This window comes from Macaca nemestrina, chromosome 17 (genome assembly GCF_043159975.1).
Source record: "Macaca nemestrina isolate mMacNem1 chromosome 17, mMacNem.hap1, whole genome shotgun sequence".
In the NCBI taxonomy this organism is placed as follows: domain Eukaryota; kingdom Metazoa; phylum Chordata; class Mammalia; order Primates; family Cercopithecidae; genus Macaca; species Macaca nemestrina.
The window spans coordinates 51,174,075-51,195,377 of NC_092141.1; the positions used below are offsets into that span (position 1 = coordinate 51,174,075).

General features: G+C 41.6%; 1 protein-coding gene and 1 long non-coding RNA gene across 8 annotated transcripts in view; one reads left to right on the forward strand and one right to left on the reverse strand.

Annotated features, from left to right (window-relative positions):
- Positions 1-2,428, reverse strand: part of LOC105476808 (uncharacterized) — a 76,449-nt gene extending 74,021 nt beyond the window's left edge. The window contains exon 1 of the long non-coding RNA XR_011615711.1: positions 745-2,428. This is a non-coding gene — a long non-coding RNA (uncharacterized lncRNA). The remainder of the gene's footprint in view (positions 1-744) is intronic.
- LOC105476805 (serine and arginine rich splicing factor 1) lies at positions 2,397-20,633 on the forward strand. 7 transcript variants are annotated; one of them, XR_011615704.1, is made up of 7 exons: positions 2,399-2,726; positions 3,135-3,319; positions 3,688-3,860; positions 4,061-4,247; positions 4,621-4,739; positions 19,885-20,026; positions 20,401-20,633. XR_011615704.1 is itself a non-coding variant. In XM_011733017.3 (5 exons), exons 1-5 carry the CDS (start codon positions 2,533-2,535, stop codon positions 4,641-4,643), a joined length of 762 nt encoding a protein of 253 aa, XP_011731319.1. In that variant the 5' UTR covers positions 2,399-2,532; the 3' UTR covers positions 4,644-6,171. The 7 variants fall into 7 exon arrangements, 2 of the variants coding, with proteins under 2 accessions (XP_024647038.1, XP_011731319.1); XR_011615705.1 differs by having other exon boundaries at positions 20,404-20,633; XR_011615706.1 differs by lacking the exon at positions 4,061-4,247 and having other exon boundaries at positions 2,397-2,726.
- Positions 20,634-21,303: the final 670 nt, after the last annotated feature.

Below are 21,303 nucleotides of genomic sequence, written 5' to 3' on the forward strand. Positions count from 1 at the left end.
AGAAGTTCTTTTCCCTTTTGGGATCTATGGACTCCTTTAAGAAGTTGATTAAAATTTCAAATCCTCTTCCCAGAAAAAAGTACGCACATGCATATAATTTTGTACATGCATACATGCATATAATTTTGGAAAACATTACAGAAAGCTCAAGGATTACCAAAGGTCATCTGTGGATATACTGAGGATCTTCAGGCACAAGAGCAAGCATCCCTGCTCATTTCAAATTGAATATGTATTTTGGGGTCACCGAGAGACATTTGTAAAATACATTTCATCAGCTTTTAGAATTAAGAAAACATGTCCTTCTCCTGAATGACCTATTTATTTTTATCCCAAAGGCACTTTGGATTTTGAATACACAATACTGGTGTACCCTTCTTTACCGCGACTTCTGCGAAGACTAAAGTAAAATTTGCAGTCTATCTCAACAAATTCAACAGGCTTTCACTGCAGGCATTTTGTATAGTAATTTATGCTTATTTCATTTAATCCACCCCTTATTTTCCCATTCCTCTAGTTTTTGTGTGTGTGTGTGTGTGAGATGGAGTCTTGTTCTGTCGCCCAGGCTGGAGTGCAGTGGCATGATCTCCGCTCACTACAGCCTCCACCTCCTAAGGGTTCAAGAGATTGTCCTGTCTCACCCTTCCGAGTAGCTGGGATTACAGGCATGGGCCACCATGCCCGGCTAATGTTTTGTATTTTTAGAAGAGACGGGTTTCGACATGTTGGTCTCAAACTCCTTACCTCAGGTGATCCGCCCGCCTCGGCCTCCCAAAGTGCTGGGATTACAGGAGTGAGCCACCACGCCCAGCCTCATCTACTTTTAATAATGTTTTATGGTATCTCTGTAAGTTGCCTCACATCCTTGCGGAGAGGGACTGCTGTAAATAACATGAAGAACATTATCCCTGAAATTCAGGGTGTAGATCTGTTATCGCAGATTTATGACTGCAGGATTTGATTTTGTTGTTGTTTCCCCCTCTTTTTTTTTTTTTTTTTTTTTTAGGAGGAGTCTTACTCTGTAGCCCAGGCTGCAGCGCAATGGCGCGATCTCGGCTCACTGCAACCTCCACCTCCAGGGTTCTAGCGATTCTCCTGCCTCAGCCTCCCGAGTAGGCTGGATTACAGGCGCCCGCCACCAAGCCCGGCTATTTTTTTTTTTTTCAGTAGAGACGGGATTTCACCATGTTGGCCAGGCTGGTCTCGAACTCCTGACCTCAAGTGATCTGCCGCCTCTACCTCCCAAAGTGCTGGCGTGAGCCACCGCGCCCAGCCTGATTTTAATTTGAATTCATTAGCGACGTTTAAAAATCCCAGGGTTTCACATAAAAATCCAGATTGCAGACGTCGAAAAAAAATGTAAAATGTTATCTCCCAATGTCGCAGGCAAATAAGATCACAGTCCTGAATAGCAACCGCGGTCTCTAGTGGATACGGCTCTCATCCATTTCGGTCCATTTTATTACCTGGGAGGACCGGTATTTTCAATTTCAGTAACTTTTAGAGGAAACTTTTGAAAAAAGGACTGCACACACGCACCTTTTCTTCCTTCTCGTTCTTTAAAAGGAAACAACAGAAACAATTCATTCTGCAGGCAATCTGCGCTAGTCCCACGGATAGGCGATTAACAAGAGATAAAGAGGTGTGGGTACCAGAAGCAGTACTGTTACCCCTTCTGGTTGGCGGGTACCACGTTGAAAGGTCGGGGTACGGGCCCACTGCGACTAGCACAAAGAGTGCTGAACTGAGCTATGCAAAGTTCTGACGAGAAGGTGGAATGGTTCTTAATGAAAAGGATTAAGGAATCTAAACCGGTTTCGCTAAATTAGACACATCTGTCTAAGCAGCCACAGCCTGTTCGCAGCAGGGGCGGGAAGACAAACCAACACCCCAGCTCTTCATTCAGTCACCGGCAACTCAGCTCTGGACTAGACGCACTCTACGAAGATACCCGGGTTTCCGGAGCAACGGCCCGAGCCCTCCCCCTTTAGCCCCGCCTCCGAGTCTCTTTCCCGCCAAAGGCCGTTATCGCCGCAGAGCATGGTGGGACAAGGCTTTAGGCTAGGTTTCACCAAGTCCTTTGAAGGCGCCGAGTTGCTTTCAAAGCTCCTCATTCCTGGGGAAATTGACTATCCTTCAAGACTCGACCTGGATGACTAGCTCCTTTAACGAGAGTTCTTTATTTAACTTTTACCAAACGGCTGCTCACTCTATTCGCAAACCACCCCAAGCGGGGAACGCGGGGGACTTTTTTTCCCCCTTCGTGCGGAGGGTGACGTCGCGCGTGCGTGCGCGTGCGTTGCGCGTATCCGTCGCAGCACCCGTTGCGCTCCCGCGCGTGCGTGTTGCGATCGAATCGCTGTTTCCTTCCGCTTCTCTTCCTCTGTCTCCCCCCCATATCCGTGCGCCGAGCTGATAAAGGCGCCATTTTGGAGGGGCCGCGGGAGACGTGGTGCCGCTGCGGGCTCGCTCTGCGGTGCGCTAGGCTTGGTGGGAAGGCCTGTTCTCGAGTCCGCGCTTTTCGTCACCGCCATGTCGGGAGGTGGTGTGATTCGTGGCCCCGCAGGGAACAACGATTGCCGCATCTACGTGGGTAACTTACCTCCAGACATCCGAACCAAGGACATTGAGGACGTGTTCTACAAATACGGCGCTATCCGCGACATCGACCTCAAGAATCGCCGCGGGGGACCGCCCTTCGCCTTCGTTGAGTTCGAGGACCCGCGGTGAGGCGGCATGGGGCTTGCAGCCTTGAGGAAATAGGTCCGAGTAGTCGGGGAAGGCTCCAAGGCCTTAACATAGAGAACGGGGAAGCGGGGGCTCTTAGAGAGGTTGGGGCGAGACTGTATCGCCCATGCAGGAGTCGAGTAAGGAGCTGAGTTGGTGTGGCTTCTCTGGCGCCTCGCCTTGGACGTCCCCGGAGCCCATTCGCAGGCTGGAGCGGGAAACTGAGGCGCTGAGGGCTGGTGTAGTGGTTGGGAGCCTGGCGTGTTTCTGGGTGGGGGAGGGGCCATTCCTATTATGCGGCGCATGTGGGCTCTTCCACGTTGGGTGCGCATGTGCGGGGGGTTCCCGACTGAGCGAGCTTCTCCTCCTGGTCTTTCTCATGTCTTTCACTTTCTGCGATCCCGCAGAGACGCGGAAGACGCGGTGTATGGTCGCGACGGCTATGATTACGATGGGTACCGTCTGCGGGTGGAGTTTCCTCGAAGCGGCCGTGGAACAGGCCGAGGCGGCGGCGGGGGTGGAGGTGGCGGAGCTCCCCGAGGTCGCTATGGCCCCCCATCCAGGCGGTCTGAAAACAGAGTGGTTGTCTCTGGTGAGTGTACTTGGTTGTGTGGATTGATGTGAAGGGACGGAAGCTACCTAAAATTTTTGTCTTGCATGATCGGTTTAACAATTGCAAATTTTTCATGCTAGGTCTTAAAATTGCTTTAGTTTTTGGGTGAATTTAATAAACGAGGATTGCTGCTGTGGTGATATACCAAATTAGGTTGCGGTACTAGATACGAAGATCCGTTACAAATAATTTTGGACTCTGGATCCCAGAATCTTACCAGCTCTTTACCTGGTATCACTTAAGTACACCTATTAAGTATTTTAAAGTACTCTTTGTTCTAATGTACCTTACCAGCTTAACGTGAAATTTAAGATAATTGATACTAAGAAAAAAAATCACTTTTTCAGGACTGCCTCCAAGTGGAAGTTGGCAGGATTTAAAGGATCACATGCGTGAAGCAGGTGATGTATGTTATGCTGATGTTTACCGAGATGGCACTGGTGTCGTGGAGTTTGTACGGAAAGAAGATATGACCTATGCAGTTCGAAAACTGGATAACACTAAGTTTAGATCTCATGAGGTAGGTTATACGCTTATTCTTTTCTTTGACCAGAATTGGATACAGTGGTCTTAACAGTGGAATTTGAAGGTAAGAATTCAGGCAAGGGTGTCCAAGTAAATTGCCAGATTTCTGGTTGTAGTTACATTGTATGCATTCAGCATGCCTGAAGATAGATGAAAGCTTAGATCTTTCAATGGAAAGTTCTGTCTATCCAATAGGGAGAAACTGCCTACATCCGGGTTAAAGTTGATGGGCCCAGAAGTCCAAGTTATGGAAGATCTCGATCTCGAAGCCGTAGTCGTAGCAGAAGCCGTAGCAGAAGCAACAGCAGGAGTCGCAGTTACTCCCCAAGGAGAAGCAGAGGATCACCACGCTATTCTCCCCGTCATAGCAGATCTCGCTCTCGTACATAAGATGATTGGTGACACTTTTTGTAGAACCCATGTTGTATACAGTTTTCCTTTATTCAGTACAATCTTTTCATTTTTTAATTCAAACTGTTTTGTTCAGAATGGGCTAAAGTGTTGAATTGCATTCTTGTAATATCCCCTTGCTCCTAACATCTACATTCCCCTCGTGTCTTCGATAAATTGTATTTTAAGTGATGTCATAGACAGGATTGTTTAAATTTAGTTAACTCCATACTCTTCAGACTGTGATATTGTGTAAATGTCTATTCTGCCCTGGTTTGTGTGAACTGGGATGTTGGGGGTGTTTGTGGTTATCTTACCTGGGGAAGTTCTTATGTTTATCTTGCTTTTCATGTGTCTTTCTGTAGACATATCTGAAGAGATGGATTAAGAATGCTTTGGATTAAGGATTGTGGAGCACATTTCAATCATTTTAGGATTGTCAAAAGGAGGATTGAGGAGGATCAGATCAATAATGGAGGCAATGGTATGACTCCAAGTGCTATTGTCACAGATGAAATTGGCAGTATTGACCTTATACTAAAAGGCAGGGGTTAAAAATGATTATATACGTTTTCCTTAAAACACTTGCAAACATTTTATTCAGTTATCTTTAGCTACAATTGCTTTGCTCTTTAAACCTTGGCAATTGTGGCAAAATTATATTGCCCATTTTGTAGCAACTTATTTTGCTCCCTTCCCCCCATTTTTGTTTTAATAGGGACTAATGTGGGAAGAACTGGCTAATTTGTCACAGTGCTTAGTTACAACTGTTAATGTGTGACCTGCTGTTGGTGTACATGTGGGTACAGGGTGTCTTTAAATCCAACAAGATAGAGTATAATATCAATACTGCTAAATCTGCATGTCCTCTGTGTGACTGATAGAGCGTTGCTATTTCATTTTTTTAAGACAAAATGAAAGCAAAATATAGAGTTCCAATGTATTGGTGTAGATAATCTAGTTGGGAATACTTTTAAGTCTCACCTTCCCCTTTAAACTAATATTCATAATTGATTCATATGTTTAAAAGACTTTAATTTACAAATTAAATTGCAAATGGGAGCATTAGATATAGTTTTAGACTTAGGTGGGTAGCAATGCCAGTAAACTTAAATTACGTAACTTCTTGCAACCACGAAACCTGTAATACGCTGTACAGTAACAAGTGTTGGCATTATCAGTTGAACTGTAAATACAAAATGCTTCTTCCAATTAGTCTCTATGATGATTAAGTTTCTAAAATTTATCTGAACACCATTCAGAAACTTGTTTTGGGGAATTTGATAGTTATTGATGTGCATCTGTTAAACTGATGACAGACATAACTCATCATTCCCCAGAAACCTTTTTTGATTACAGTATCTAACATTTTGCCTCCTCTTTTTTGGTTTTGCTGGTTATAAAGGTTTGGATTGGAGAGGGCTCACTGGATCCCAATCCTTGGAGCTGGATCATTGGATTCAAATCATAATGTGGATAGGATAGGGAGGATGAATTACCAGGATTCATGGAGCGGGATCAGATTACCAGGAACATAGGAGTGGATTCCTGCCCCAACCAAACCGCATTCGTGTGGATTTTTTTATTCAACTTAATTGGCTATTCCAAAGATTTTTTTTTTTCCTATTTTTGACGATTGGAGCCCTTAAGATGCACGATGGAATTGTGTTTTGCGTTTTTTGGTAAAAGGAGCAAAGCGAGGACCTGGAGATAAACGCTGGAGCAATCTCCTTGGAAGGATTCAGCACGAGTAGATGGTAAACATTTAAAGGGGAAAGGGGGGGTTTGTTTAAAATAGTAAATCAGTAAGTCACTTCTAAATTTAAAGAAAACAAAATTGGAGTTGAAGAATAAGTAGGTTTCCAATTGGCTATTGCCGTTTTTCTTTGAAAAAATAAACATTTTTTAAAAAACTATGCATGGTTGTCCTTTTTCCTCTTCATGTAAGATTCTAACTGGGTCTATCAGTTAATCTTTAAATTGTTAAGTAAGATAAGATTTTGACTCTTGTATTAATGTGTTAGCAAATTAAAAGTTCTTAAAAGGCACTATAATGGTATTAGCCATCTTTTATTGTTAATTGTAAAAGTCTTCAGGGGAAGGCAAAAGGGGAGAATAAGGCATTTGTGTATGTAACTTGGTAAATGACGGTGGGGGGTTGGATCTAGCATCTGAAAGATAAGCTTCTCTACTTTGTTATAAATTGGTTAAAAAACTGTAGATGCTGCTTATTTTCTGGTGGTCATAGACAACATAGGCTTTTGTGCAAAGTTGGTTGATGGCTAGTAAATTAATGTTCACTTGGAGATAGCTTTTGATATTTTCAATGAAACCCATCTCAAAAAAAGGTAAGTATTAAATGTTAACATCAGCACAGAGGTATTAGAACTGTTTTTTGTTTTTGAGACAGAGTCTCGCTTTATTCCCCAGACTGGAGTGCAGTGGTGTAATCTGGGCTCACTGCAACCTCCACCTCCTGGATTCGAGTGATTCTCGTGCCTCAGTCTCCCGAGTAGCTGGGATTACAAGTGTGTGCCACACTTGCCTGGCTAATTTTGTATTTTTAGTAGAGGTGCAGTTTCTCTGTGTTACCCAGGCTGGTCCCAAAACTCCTGGCCTCAAGTGATCTGCCTGCCTTGGCCTCCCAAAGTGTTAGGATTACAGGTGTGAGCCACCATGCTCAGCCTGTAGAACTTTTAACACAAGTCACGTTTCTTTTTTGAAAGGGAAAGTGTGTACAAGATTAACTGCTTCTTTGGATGAATCGTTGCTAATAAAAAGCTGGGCATTTAGAATTTTGCCTTATAAGCCCTTCTCAACCATAAGATTATTTTGTACCTAAAACTTTGGTGTTCTCTACCAAAGCAGTCGTTAAAAACTTGTAGTCTGCTACTTTTTGTATTTGTCTACTGACAGCCCCCGATACTATTTAGGTTGGGGGAGGGGACCTAAAATAAGTAACTAGACTTTAACATTTCCCTCGGGTGCTAATCATAGTTGGAAGTTGAATTTAAGGTGATTATTCGGGTGACAATTAAAAACCTAGGGAAAACCAGAAATCTTAGTAGTGGAAGAAATGTGTAAGGTTACCCCAATCAGATTTTAATGAACGTTGTGGAATGTTGGGAAGAGGGGATGTTGAATGCAGAATTTCACTAAGTAAAGTACTTAGTTTAAATTTATTAAGGATGTAGCTCTTTTTATGTAAGAATTTAATATAATGGCCAGAAGGCAGATTTACTGTTTAAAATTTGAATAATTTTACATGACATTCTTGAAGTTCTAAATTCTGTTTTATGTGTAGAACATTTTTAAAATTCAGATTATTAAGGGGAAAATAAATGATTAATGATCATTTTGGAAGGTTAATGTGAGCTAGACTTAAGCATTAACTTTGGTTCATTTGTGTTCATTGAATGTTTTGGAAACCACCAAAAAATGTAAATGGCCTTCACTCAAGTTTGAGTGTTTAAAGTTGAAAGATGTGCTCTACTAAAAGTTACAGTAATTCTAACTTCACATTGAAATGAGACAGCATTCCTTGTTATACAGGCTGAACTTGAAGATTAGAGAGGACCTCATGTTTACTTATGAAAGGTAAAGGGGCATAGATTTTGTAGTTAAGATGACCAGACAGCTAAAAGCTGTGATGGGAAGTATGGACTGCTCCTATTTATAGTTTCAGAAAATGGACCTTTAGGTCTCTATCCATATTGGCAATTATTAAAGTCACACCCTTTTGAAACTACAAAAGCTGTCTTGGAATTTCCCCTTCTCCCTATTTATGTCCCCTTAGAATGTTTTAGGGAGCCTATAATTATTTTCTAACCAAGGAAAAACTTAAGTCTCTTTAAGAAGCAATTATTTTTCATAACATCAGATTGAATAACCCACCTTGCTGTTCAGCCCACATCCTACTGGAAACAAAAGGTAAGAAACCCATTTTCTGGTTCCTGATTGTTTGGGTCTGAATTTTGTTTTTAAAACGAAGCTAAGTTTAATATTTTCAAAAATGCTGTTTGGAATATGTGAATAGATTCCCCATAAAATGGTTTTTCCTGTTTTATGCTTTAGAAAATATTCAGTGCTCACGTCTGCGCATCATAGTGCTTGCATTTAATATGATTTATTGTAGAATCTCAACTTTTCTTGGTGTTGCCTTTGAAACATTGTCTTGGTCATTAGGGCTGGTGTTTTCACATTTCTGTGGTCAAGGTGAATTTCTTATGTGTGCCTTTTTGCTTACTTTGTATATGAATTTTGTAATTTAAATTGCAAGTAAGTTATATATATGTATTTACCATAAATAGTATTAAAAGATGAGAAACTGTTAGACTGAAGTTCTGTTGTAACATAACCACTCTTATTTCCATCACAGTATGAAGAGTGCAAATGCAGAAAACAGATTACAGTCTCTTATCCATTTTTTGAAATCCAAAAACTATATGAAAACGAAAGATTTTCTGTTGTTGAGCTAATTAAATGTGAAACCTGACCAGAATTGCTGCCTTCATTTTGCACTTAGTGTGACTAAACTGTTTCCTGTTGAACTTCATTATTCGTTGCACAGTTGCCACAGACTTTGCTGAGGGTTTTATGTAATACAGGGTATATATGTACCTTATAAAGTGCATACAGCTCTGAATCCCAGATATGTCTGTCTCCAAAGAGTTCATATAAGGGAGTGTACTAGCATACACAGGCCTAGTGCTTTTGTCTGTAACTGGGGTGTCTTGACTGAAAAACCTATTATTGTGAATCCTTTATTGATTGAATTTTAAGTTCCCCCATCTTTTTAGGCTGAAGCAGCCACAAGAAAAAAAGGTACGGCCCACATTTCTTTACATTCTGTTGTATTAGTGGACTCAACAATTATATCCCATTGAAGCAAATACTCAGGCATCCTAGAGTGTACAATACAACATTCTTTTGAGTTATTGTTTCTGTATCAGTACTTACAGGAACACTGACCAGTTAGATCCTATAGGAAAAGCTGGGATTGGCATGAAGTAAAGAGATTATAAGGAAACATCTGTTCATTGTGTGTATTGTGATTGTCTATTGAATAAATAGTAATGCTACCAAGGTAACTTTTGCTTTAAACATGGACCCCAAGAGATTATAGTATACTTAAACCAGTACTTATTCCTGTTATTGAGACCTTTGGAATGCTTCTTGGTAGCTTTGAAAGCTAATGCCTAACAATCCTGAGGGTGGTTGTGAGCTTGTAGTGATTAAAGGAAGGATTTTTTATTATTATAAAAATCACTCCGTGCTTCATTAATGCACAGAATAAAAATTGAATAAATGACTCTGTCACATATAAGTTAACTTAGGCAGATACAACATTTGTAGTTTACAACATTTTAATAGGTGCTAGGCTGGGATTTCAGGGGGTGAAAAGTCATATATGACTTTTCATAAGAAGTTTAATACTTAGGTAAGCAAAACAACACTTAGTTCAGCTTGACACTCAAGCATCGGGTTAAAAAGCATCAAACTTCTGTCACCAACTTCTAAGTGCCAACTATTGGCAGAACTGTGGACATGAAGATAGTGGAAACAGCTTTTCTAGGATACTATACTCATCTCCACCAAATGCACTTTGAACAAAACTTGTAGAAATATGTCTTTTTTTTTTTTTTTTTTTTTTTTTTTTAACAACATGCTGTACTGCTCTCCATTGGAGTAAGTGCTAGGGAAAATCACTTAGCCACTAGAGGGAGCTATAACACAAAATTAAGCAGGAAATAATCCCCATTGTAGATAGGTACAACAAAGTGGAGACCAGCTTAACAACCTTGATCCTCTGTATCAGCTCTAAAGTTAGTTGGTTTGGGTAAGTTTTCTTGTAACTTTACCTTTGTTTTCCCATCTTTTGTGCAAAATTCTTCCCCTTGTCAGCTTTTGCATCCATTTAGGTTTTCGGTAGAGTTTAACTTACAGTCACTCATTTTGTAACGGAAAAATCTAGGTTCTGGGACTAAGAAAATGCTGAAGACATAAGTCTGCTTGTTTTTCTGCCTACCTTGTACATCAGGTATGGAGTAAGAAGCAAAGCACCTTGAATGTGAGAATTGGCAACAGGAGTTAGGTGTGCTGGGGAAAAAAATCTAGACACAACAATTTGGTTATGAACTGGAAGAAATGAGTATGCTTTCAGAGACCTGTAGTTTGCTTTTATGGTGCGACAGTTTCAGGCGTGATGATCTTATTTCTCAGTATTACTAAGAGGTTCTTAAAATTTGCCTTAAAATCCTACTTACGTGTCAACTTAGCTGTTTGCTATTTTCTAGGCCTCACTTAAGTAGCAAGTTGTCTTGTGATCAGAAAGTCAGTACACACAGTAGTTAATGCCATATTAACAGATGAAAATTACTGAGAATTAAACACTTCAGTATTTTAGTATTTAGTATTGACTAAACACTTTAGTCATTCCCATCATCCCTTTCTCCCCAGGTTTCTTCTATAAAAATGGGAAGGACACAAACTTATCTCCTGTTTAAAGTATGAATTGTCATTGAGAATACTAAACCTTTTAGGCCCTCATGATGGGATTTAGTCATCCAGAACACAGGTGTGGTACAACTGGCCTTAAAATTAATTTTAGAAAGTCGATCTGTTTCAAAGAATAAGGCACTAAAAGTGGACAAAGTGGACTTCTTGTGGGGGAAAAAGGAATCAAGTTTACACAGTAGGGATTTCCCTGCCTGCTAACACTAAGTAGCAAGGAAGGCTACAGAAAGTAGTTACTGTTAACTAGTAGTCTTGCTGAAAATTGGATTGACAGCTGAAAGGGCACTAGCTAGATTGAAACCTGTCTTTAATCCTGTAGATGTTAGCTCTGGTGTGCCTTTGATAATTTTTAAATAACTTTTGAAAATGCACTCTGAAGCCACAAATGAGGCAAATGAAAATTCAGAATTCTCTTTGTAGAAAGAAAAGTGCTAAACCTGGAGACTGTAAAGTGCTAAGAAAAACCATGGTAGAATTATTCCCTCAGGTGCTGTGTATTAGAGGAGTCTTTATATGTCATTTTGGGATAAGCTTTCAACAGTTATTAAGGCTTAATACATAGGACTATAGGATCAGACAAACAAAAGGGAAGGTATAGCCTTTAGATAGAACTGGGAAGTCCTGGGTGTATCTCTTCTGCCCTTAATGGTGGCATGCCTAGAAATTTGAACTACAAAATAATAACCACCAAGAGTGACACTCACTTTTGGGGGGGGGGGTCTGTTTTTGACACAGGGTCTCTGTCACCCAGGCTGGAGTGTAGTGGTGTAATCTCAGCTCACTGCAACCGCCGCCTCCCGGGTTCAAGCGATTCTCCTGCCTCAGCCTCCCAAGTAGTTGGGATTACAGGTGTCCACCACCACACCTGGCTAATTTTTGTAGTTTTAGTAGAGACAGGGTTTCACTATGTTGGCTTGGCTGGTGTCTGAACTCCAAACCTCCAAGTGATCCGCCTGCCTCGGCTTCCCAAAGTGCTGGGATTACAGGCATGAGCCACTGCACCTGGCTGACATACACAACTTAAGGCTAGAAATGTAAAATGTTGGTTCGCAGTGCAATGAGCACATTCCAAAGAAAACTCAAATGGCTCCTTTGTACTCTAAAAACAGTAAATTTGTAGCAAGATGATAGTCAAGTTCTGTGTCTTCAGGGTGTCATTGCATCTATGATTTAGACTAACCTAGAGATTTGTTTACTTGCCAAATAGAGTTCTTCAAGATGCTGTTTGGATTTGTCTTCCCATCTCTAACTGCCATATCAGCATTTTTGTCTGTACCCAAATTCATATTTCTGAAGTGTTAGATCTGGTTTCAGTGACTCCAGTTTCTTAAAACTTGTCACTCCCATAATATGAGTTAACAATGGGTTATATTCTACCTTTCCAATTTATCCTGTTCTCAATTACATCTTCCCCTACCCTGGTTGGTTTGGTAAATATATATATTTTTTTAACTCTACAGACCCAGGAACTTGAATATATTTATATTTCCCAATAAGCTAAATGCAATGCTGACAGTTTAATATTGATTGGCGAGATGGAAAGAACTTAATACTCCCTAAAAGCAAAGCACTGTAGAAGTCTGTTTCACAAGCTGTTCGTTAACTGGGTGGATTATTGGAGAAGGTATTTTGATACTAATAACTCCTCAGATGTGAAGCCAGAAATTTTGAATTAATTTAAATGCTAGCCTAAGTCCAAGTATAATGGATAAGTAAATGTTGCTCCCAGAATTGGTCTTGCAAAGTAAGACCAAAGTAAGTGGTTTTGTTGTAAGCTATGCACACTTTCAGTACAGATCACCAAGAACTGATGACATTGTCCCCTAGAAGACTAAGTAGTTGCCTCCTAGGTATCCTTTTTCAGTCATTCTCTTTTAAGCTTCTTACAGAAGAAGCTTTAAGTTGCCTCTGAATTTAGTGGTACTGCCTCAATGAGAATTTCTGCATATTTCTCTTTAGGATAGAATCATTTTGGTTCTTTTTTGTTGTTGTTGGTAACTATACGTAAAGAGACTAATACACAATGATGTATTGTGAAGAGACTAGTGTGTATGTATATTATTCCTTGGGTTGGGAGTCTTAAGCATTATTTCAGGACCCTAACCCTGGTCTTCAGGTTTATAGGATCAGCTAGCTTAAACAATGCTCTCAAAACCAAGAGACCCAGCATTCATACATTTTAACACCCCACACCCTAAATCCCATAAGCAGCCCTGTTCCTTTTGCCATTAAAAATCTCAGTCCTTCATGATCACACCTAATGACTGAAGCATTCTTGAACTAATTGCATTGTTTCTGCTTTGCTTTGCTTCAGCATGTTTTAAAAAGTGTGCTACACATGCATGCACATGTTGACTTTAAGCTGTTCTCTAGTTCAACATGTATGTTTTGTTTCCCTCAGCTACATAGTAAACCGGGAGCAAAGGCTGTGTTTTTTGTTTTGTTTTGTTTTTTGTTTTGTTTGTTTTCTAGATGGTGTCTCGCACTGTCACCTGGGCTGGAGTGCAGTGGCGCAATCTCGGCTCACTGCAACCTCCACCTCCTGGGTTCAAGCGATTCTCCTGCCTCAGCCTCCCAAGTAGCTGGGATTACAGTTACCCGCTAATTTTTTGTATTTTTAGTAGAGACAGGGTTTCACTATGTTGGCCAGGCTGGTCTCAAACTCCTGACCTCGTGATCTGCCCGCCTCGGCCTTCAACGTGCTGGGATTAGAGGCATAAGCCACCGCGCCTGGCCCCCCAGAGGCTATGTTTTTAATTTTTTGACATTTCTTCTAAGATGTCCAGAATGCTAGTACCTATACCTTAATAAATGTTTGTGAATAAATATATTATTGAAATCTTAGGCTGGTGTGCCACGTAGCTTAAATCTGAGACACTGTTCTTCAGTCAGATCACGCATATTCCTAGAATAGTAACCTTAAATTTGGGTTTATGCCCTTGCTACCTTTTATATATTTTTTGTAGAGATAGGGTCTTGCTCTGTTTCTCAGACTGTTTTTGAACTCCTGGGCTCAAGCAGTCCTCCCACCTTGACTTCCTAAAAGTGCTGGGATTACAGGTGTGAGCCATTGTTCCCAGTCCTGATACTGTGGCTCATATTAATCCTCATGTAGTATTTAGTCTCATTTTGCAGTTTGAGGAAATAGGCTCAGAGATGTTAAAGTGGCAGGCCCAGAACTTGAATCTAGGTTTTGTGATGAGAAATTCTTGTTTGTTTTACTACCAGGTTGTTTTTTAAAGCCAGCCTGCTTTTTCCAGTTGGGAGGCCTTGGGGAGAAAAGTCTGACCCAAGTGAAAAACACCTGTAATATCTACCAGATGCCAGCAGGGTGTCCCATGGTGCTGTCTTTGATCCACGTTCTTAACCTGTGTACTGAGGGTTGTTCTAGTCACAGTGGCCATGGTCCAGAGCCTGGCAGCAAGAAAGTGGGATGCCTAGCTCCTTGGCTTTCCAGTGTGCAGTGCATAGCCAGCTCTCTCAGAGAAGCCCTTGCCCTCTTTTGACCTCTACCATTGAGGCTGGCCCACAGGAGTACAGCTGGTCACACAGTGGCCAGGGCCTGGTAGCCACTCAATAACTATACAGCAGCCCCACAAAAAAAATCATAGAAAAGAACCTGTGAAAGGGTAAATGTTTAAAACATCTGCATTTGTATTGATAGCTGAGTATACACTTAAATTTTTATTAGTAACAGATCCACAAAAATGACCCACTCTAGGAAGATGAGTTTTAAAAGCCAGTGTGTGGTAACTTCCAGTTTCCAATAAAAATGTTTGCATTACACTTAGCATATGCATACAACCTCTTAGGTATGAGTTTTTGTATTCAACAACCCTAGTTGGTAATCTACAGTGTCAAAACTATCACGTGAAAACAAATGAGCAAATAGTCCTTTAAAAATTTCCTTTCCCAGTGCTCCTTAAACACTTTGTACAAATGTCTGTAACTGTTTTATAATTATTTCTTTGCAAGTCTTGGTTTCTTCACTAGAGAATATTCTTAGAAGTATCCCCAGTGACAGTACAGCTCCTGGCATTTAGTAGGTGCTCAGTAATTATTTTACTGAAATACTAATGCTTCCATAATAGTTCTGGGATAATTCTACACACGAGCCATTTTTCTAAGGAGAGTTCACATTAGAGAGGTCTTTGTTTTGTATTCAAGATGATTAATTATGAACTGGGAAGTTAGTCCCTGGGGTGTCCTGGCTGGCCTTTGGAAATCGTCACTACATCTTTCTGGGTTGGAATTCTCACCACAGCTTTAATGTGGGGCTGTATCTGAGCTGTCTCTGAGTGCTGTCCGTTTGATATATCGAGGACTGGGTGTTTACCAGGGCTCTTCAAGCCATTGGGAGAAACAGCTAAAGAGTAACCTACTGATTTGAGATGTGTATTTGTGCCCCATCCCTTTCTCCTCCCTGTTTCCCACAGGAGTTTTCTCTCAAACTCCTAAGTCATTTTTAAGGAGATCACTGGAACAAACTCCAAACCTGCCCTCTAATAGTCAAGTTTACCTGAATTTTCTTAGTTCTCTGGGGAGAAGACTAATCACACGTAGTACCAACTTGGACTTTTCATGTGCTTTTCTTAACTGATTAGAGTAACGCCTCAGCTACAGTGTATAGAACATACATGGGGCTTCCTCAGGCTTCAGAATCAGCTTCACTAGATGTGCTATGTAGGAGGCCACGGAAAAATTACTGTAGGAGTAAAAGTTACCAGTTCTGATGCAAACAATCCTCTCGTCCCCAAGAAGTATCACTAAGGGATTTTTTTGTCCCATATTATAAATTGGCCTGAAAATATCCTTTCATATGTGAGGAATGAGTATATGATGACTTTCTCCTTTAAAGTATGAACTGCTAAAGGACAGAGATAATATGTATTCTGTATTCCAACACCCACTGTGTGTTTCTGGTCTTTGTACCAGGTGCTCAGGAAGTGTTTTCACTGGCTTGGGTTGACTACTTGCCATCTGCTCTCTGAGCATTCATTTCTGAATGAAAAGGGAGAAAGTGAAAGGAGTGGTGGGAAGAAAGAGGAAGCTGGAGAAATAAGAGGAAACAGCTGGAGGAGGGAGGTGAAGCTGAGGAGGTGGAACTTACGTAAGGTCAGTAAAACAAAAAGCTAGCAGAGGGCAGGGTCAGGCCCTGGGGGTAGTGGGCTAATTAACTTCTGTCAGCTAGTTGAATAGAGCCTTGTGTGCTTTGTTAGAGACCAAAGGTACTTCAAAGGAAAAAATCTAGATTCTTCCCTGTGTACCTTAATAATTGTTCATCAGGTCAAAATCTGTCCTGTCCTCTAGGAATTCTGGTCTTCCCTCAGGCCTAGCAGAGAGCTTTCTGCCACTACTCAGGCAACCAAGGGTGAAGTGCTTCAAGTAGTATTTGTGGACAGCAGCAGGTAAGCTTGGTGTGTTATTCACAGCTTAAAGAGTAAATGCTGAGTACAGCTGTTGTCCATGTGTAGAGCTTTTAACAACCAGCTCAGCAGGCCCCTTCACCTGCTTTTATGCTGGGACCAGATGACTGAATGTAGAACTTCAGGCACTTTTTTTTTTTTTTTTTGAGATGGAGTCTCGCTTTGTCACCCAGGCTGCTGGAGTGCAGTGGCACGATCTTGGCTCACCATAAGCTCTGCCTCCTGGGTTCACGCCATTCTCCTGCCTCAGCCTCCCGAGTAGCTGGGACTACAGACGCCCACCACCATGCCTGGCTGATTTTTGTATTTTTAGTAGAGACAGGATTTCACCGTGTTAGCCAGGATGGTCTCGATCTCCTGACCTGGTGATCCACCCGCCTCGGATTCCCAAAGTGCTGGGATTACAGGTGTGAGCCACCGTGTCTGGCCCTTTAGGCACTTTCTACTTCTCAAAGTCAAGAAACATCCTTTAAAAAGTTAATTCCCTTTTCTGGAGTCTAAGGCAGATCTTATCTAAGCCTTGTGTTGCCATCTGTTGGCATTGTTTTCTAGAATGGAGCAGCTTTCTCAAAGTTTGGTCTTGCTAGACATGAGGTCATGTAAGTGTCTTAGGTCACTGCTGCTCACCTTCCTTACCCAGGGAGCATACTGCCTAGGTTTCTGAACACCTGTTTTCATTATTCACTGTTCTTCTCACTACCAAGAATGGAGGGACCCTCAGATGAAGATCAAATTGACTCTGAAGAAAAACTGGAGATGTTTCTCTTGGAGTTTGGATAGACTATTGATAACATGTTTTTGCCCTGCCTTGCTCTTCACAAGAACATTGGGCCAGACATTAACAATTAGTAATTTTTTTTTGCATATGAACAGTATTTTTTTTCTGGCGATGTAGATAGGTGCACATGACACTAAACAATGCTGTTAGTGTCATTATATCCCTCTTAACTGATGGGATGTATTTGGGGTGGAGGCTAGAGCCAATGAGAAGAGGTTCACCTCTGTACCCAATAAACTTTGTATAGGAATTTATTTTTTGACTATTAGCACAATGCTATAATTGAGCTAATCTTTGTAGTTTGGTGCAGGACCACCAAGTTTGTGTGACCTATTACCTACTTTTTCCATGCTCAGCCATTACCCTGTCCTGGGGCATCTGAGGGCAGTAAGGAACAGGTGTCCAAAGGAGGAATGTTGGTGCCTATGGTATGTTTTCCAGTTGTATTGAATTTCTTACTTGGTGTATTTTTGACTTGTCTTAGTTTCTTTCCTTGTGATCTATGCTATTTTACTTGCTATTTGTTGGATATTCTCCCCTGTCATTAAAAGGGAGTTATAAAATGGAAGTTAGTATTTCTATGCAAATGCCTAGGTTTAGCGTTGATTTTTGCAGGTGTCCTTCAACAAGTGTGAAGGTGATAAATGTGTTTCCATGGCTTTAGACTCATTTTTGAAGTATTGGATTGTGTGAACATTCTTAGAAACAATAGAATGTTTTAATTAAAAGCCCTCGACTACCAGTTGAACTCAGTGTCTACTAGGAAAATGGGTAGATTTGTTACATTGTCCCTTTGCTCTCTATGACTTTGTTCCAGTTGTCAAGGAATTTAAATGGGTATTCAGGGAAAAAGAATTCTTGTTTCCCTTTCTTCACCTTGCCAGTTAAAACAAATAACTCCTGGTGATACTTCAGGTGGTAGAATTGAAACAAAACCTGACTTCTGACCACATGGGTCAAAGGCAAATGGCTTCATTTGCCTTTAGTGTGGTTATCCAGTTTGGGTAGTGAGGAGATAACTTCTGCTTTCCTCCCTGAGGAGTTTGGAGTATTTAAGCGGGGAAGGTGGGGAGGTGTCACTTTGAAAATATGTTGCTTTTTCTCCTGATTATATTGAGGCTGATATGGAAGGGTTATTTCTTTCTGGCCAGTACTTTTTGGTATTTGTAAATATTGCAATTTTGATTTTTACTATTTGTTAATTGTCAGTTCTGGCTTTTTTTGCATAAGGAGTTGGTCCATTAACTTGTCAATTTGAAGCTTCTAACTAGATATTCCCTACTGAAAGTTTTGGATTTGTTTTTAGTTTGTGGAGCAGTCTTAGCTGGGGACAGGTAATTAACAACAGCAGAGATACTTCCTTTTCCTAGGATTCTAAGTCTGTAATCCACATCCTCAGTGTATTCACAGGACTTTAAAATTCTCTCCAAATGAGGAAGGAAATATCCTGTTGCTTTCTAATGTTTACTAAAAGTTGTGTTTAGAACAACAGATTTTAATAGGCATCTTCCTTTGTTATGTGTCATTAGCCCTTTGCCCGTTTACCTTAGGGTTCTTTGAAGGAGAAATGGATGGGAGAAAACCTGTCACTTGGAAAAAGTAAAAGGAATAATTAACTGACTCAGAGCTTATGTGCAGAGTTCCCAGCCTCAAAGTTAATCTGGAACTGCTCGATAGCACCAATAAAAATATTTATTTCACATCTGTTATTTCTGGAAAATGTTCTAAGCATCTTATATATATTTCTCATTAAATTCACAGGTGGCCATTGTGAGGTAGATATTTTGTTCTCATTTTCCAGATGAGGAAGCTGAGACCCTAAAAGGTTAGGTGACAGGTTATACAACTTGGAGTGTGGGAGGAGGAGAGAGGAACCTGAACAGGGCAAGTTGGGGATCTGACTTTTGTTTGGGTGGGTGTAGGCACATTGTATTTTTGGTTTAGACGCTTTATTCATCATGGCTGAAGGTAATACCATTTACTCACCGAAAACTGTTTACAATAATCAAGATGAATTTACTGTCTTTGAACATCTGTCTTTTGACTGGACCCCAGTAGATAGTCTGTGGAAATTCACTTAAGGAGAGGGCTCCTTTTTGTTTGGTTAGAGAAATTGTCTGTCCTAAAGGTAGAAAATAGCCCCTTCTAGGTACGGATGGAGCATTTGATCATACTGATTTCATTACATTCCTCTAACAGTTGGAACTGATTGTTTTTGAGTACTTGTTTCAAACTTCTGAATATTTTCCTGCTGGAAAGTAGCTCAGTGTTTAAAATTTATATGAACTTAAAAAGTTAATTTTCTTTTTAAAGATGTTTGAGGAGCAATCAACAATTCTGGTTTTGTCTTATGGATAGAAATAGAATTAGTCATTTTCCTCAAGAAAAGTGATTCTTCTGAATCTTATTTCTTCAGTAATGAGAACTGGACTGTTTTCACTTGACCTCTGTTTCCTGTTAGTGGGAAACCCCTCCCCAGAGGTGCTGTGTGAAAGATTGCTGGGGAAAGGGTTTCTAGATCCCAGCATAACAAGTTCAAAAGAGCCCAGTGATATTGTCATTAGAATAATGGTCTTCATTAAGTACTGGTTTTCATAATCTTGAAGCTTCATTTTCACCAATTTGAAAGGCAGTAGCTAGGGAGGAGAGACTATGCAGGGAAGAAGGAAAACTCAGGAGTGCATCACAGACCTTGAGTTAAGGCAGGGAAGAAGCAGATTTGCTGTCCACTGAATGAAAATAAAAAGAATTCCATTGTCCAAGGTCAGAGCAAGAACATAAAGGTTTTAGTTTACTTAGTTAATTCCTTAGGTTTGGACATTACAGGAGACATGGGGGTCACCCATAGCAATTTAGCTGATAAATGTATCAGAAACTCTTTCATCATTTTCTGTCCCCTCCTGTCTTAGGCTGACCGGTTCCCTGATGTGTTACCTGCTTCTGCTACTGATCCAAACTGCAGAACTTCTCCCCCAAGGCCTCCAGGCAGTATCCAATGGGGAATCAGCTCTAAAAGGAACCAGACCAACGTTTTCCAGCCCCTTCATTCTGGTGACTGAGGGGAGGAAAGAATGGGAGGGGGTATTCTTGTCTAGTGGATGGAAAGGAAACACACTGTCAAATTATTGTATCTCCTTGGTTTTCTATTACAGTAGAATTCTCCAGCCATATTTTTATTGTCTATGGGGGAAGTTGGAGATGGTGACCTTGATTAGAAGTGTCTGGAGGGGGAAAAATGGAGGGGATAAGATTCAGTTGGTTTTGGAAAATGTTGAAGTCTTAATGCGTCCATCTGAAGAATGTTTCCTAAAAGCAGAGTTTATAAAAATATCACTGATACAGCCTGCCCCCTCATTTCCCTGCCACAGGAGATGTCTTGGACTAGAGACACTTGTTTAATAATAGCTTGTCTCTGATATTCCCAGTAGCTACCCTCTGTGTGAGGAAAGGATAGAAATGTTCAGGACATCATCATACAGGCTCCTCATCTACAAAGTTCCAGGAGCAGTGACGCCTACACGGAAGACTTGGAACTGCAAACAGAGGCTGGGGTCACCTCAGTGACATCTCCTGACGCTGTCCAACCAGAAGTTCGATTTTTGTTCTGGGGGTGAAGGAGGAAACAGACTGTACTAAAGGACTAAAATAATTTCTTGTCTATACTATCTCACTTGTTTTTATTTTTGGCGGGAGAGGAGGGGTGTTGGGATAGAATTTCACATCCTATCTTGGAGTGAAGGGGAGGATGGGGAGGCTCAGCCCTTCACCCAAGAATAACCCAGTAATGACATCTCTACGCGTGGGAAGTGTTTCCCTCCACACTGGGAGGATCTGAGGCTGCACCCCAGTGGGATTCCCTGCTCGAGTTGGAAGGCCATCTAGCCATGAGATGCATATCGTAGCGAGAGCGCGGAGGGCTTAGCCGACCAGGGAGGAAATGCCAGAGGGAAGAGACACTCGAAGTCGAAAGGGCTTCCCCCAATTTGGAGGTGGGGACCATGCTGTGCATGAGCAATTGAAGAGCCGGGTGTCCGCTGTGGCCTGTGCCCTCCGCTGAGGATCTGACAGGGACACTACGGTGCTGGACACCGTGTCTGAGTCACGGGAGACGGCCCAGCTGTGCCCAGCGGGCCAGCGCCAGACCCTGGCGTCCTCCATCTTCTCTCCTGAGCTCCCCCTGCTACAGCTGCCTGAGCCACGGACCGCAGCACCACACACCCCCGCGGGGGGGGACGCCGCGCCCCATCCCCGCCCCGGGCCCCACCCCAGCCCCCCCGCGGGGGCCCTGACCCCACCGCCAGCGGGCACTGGCTGAGCTCCGAGGCGGC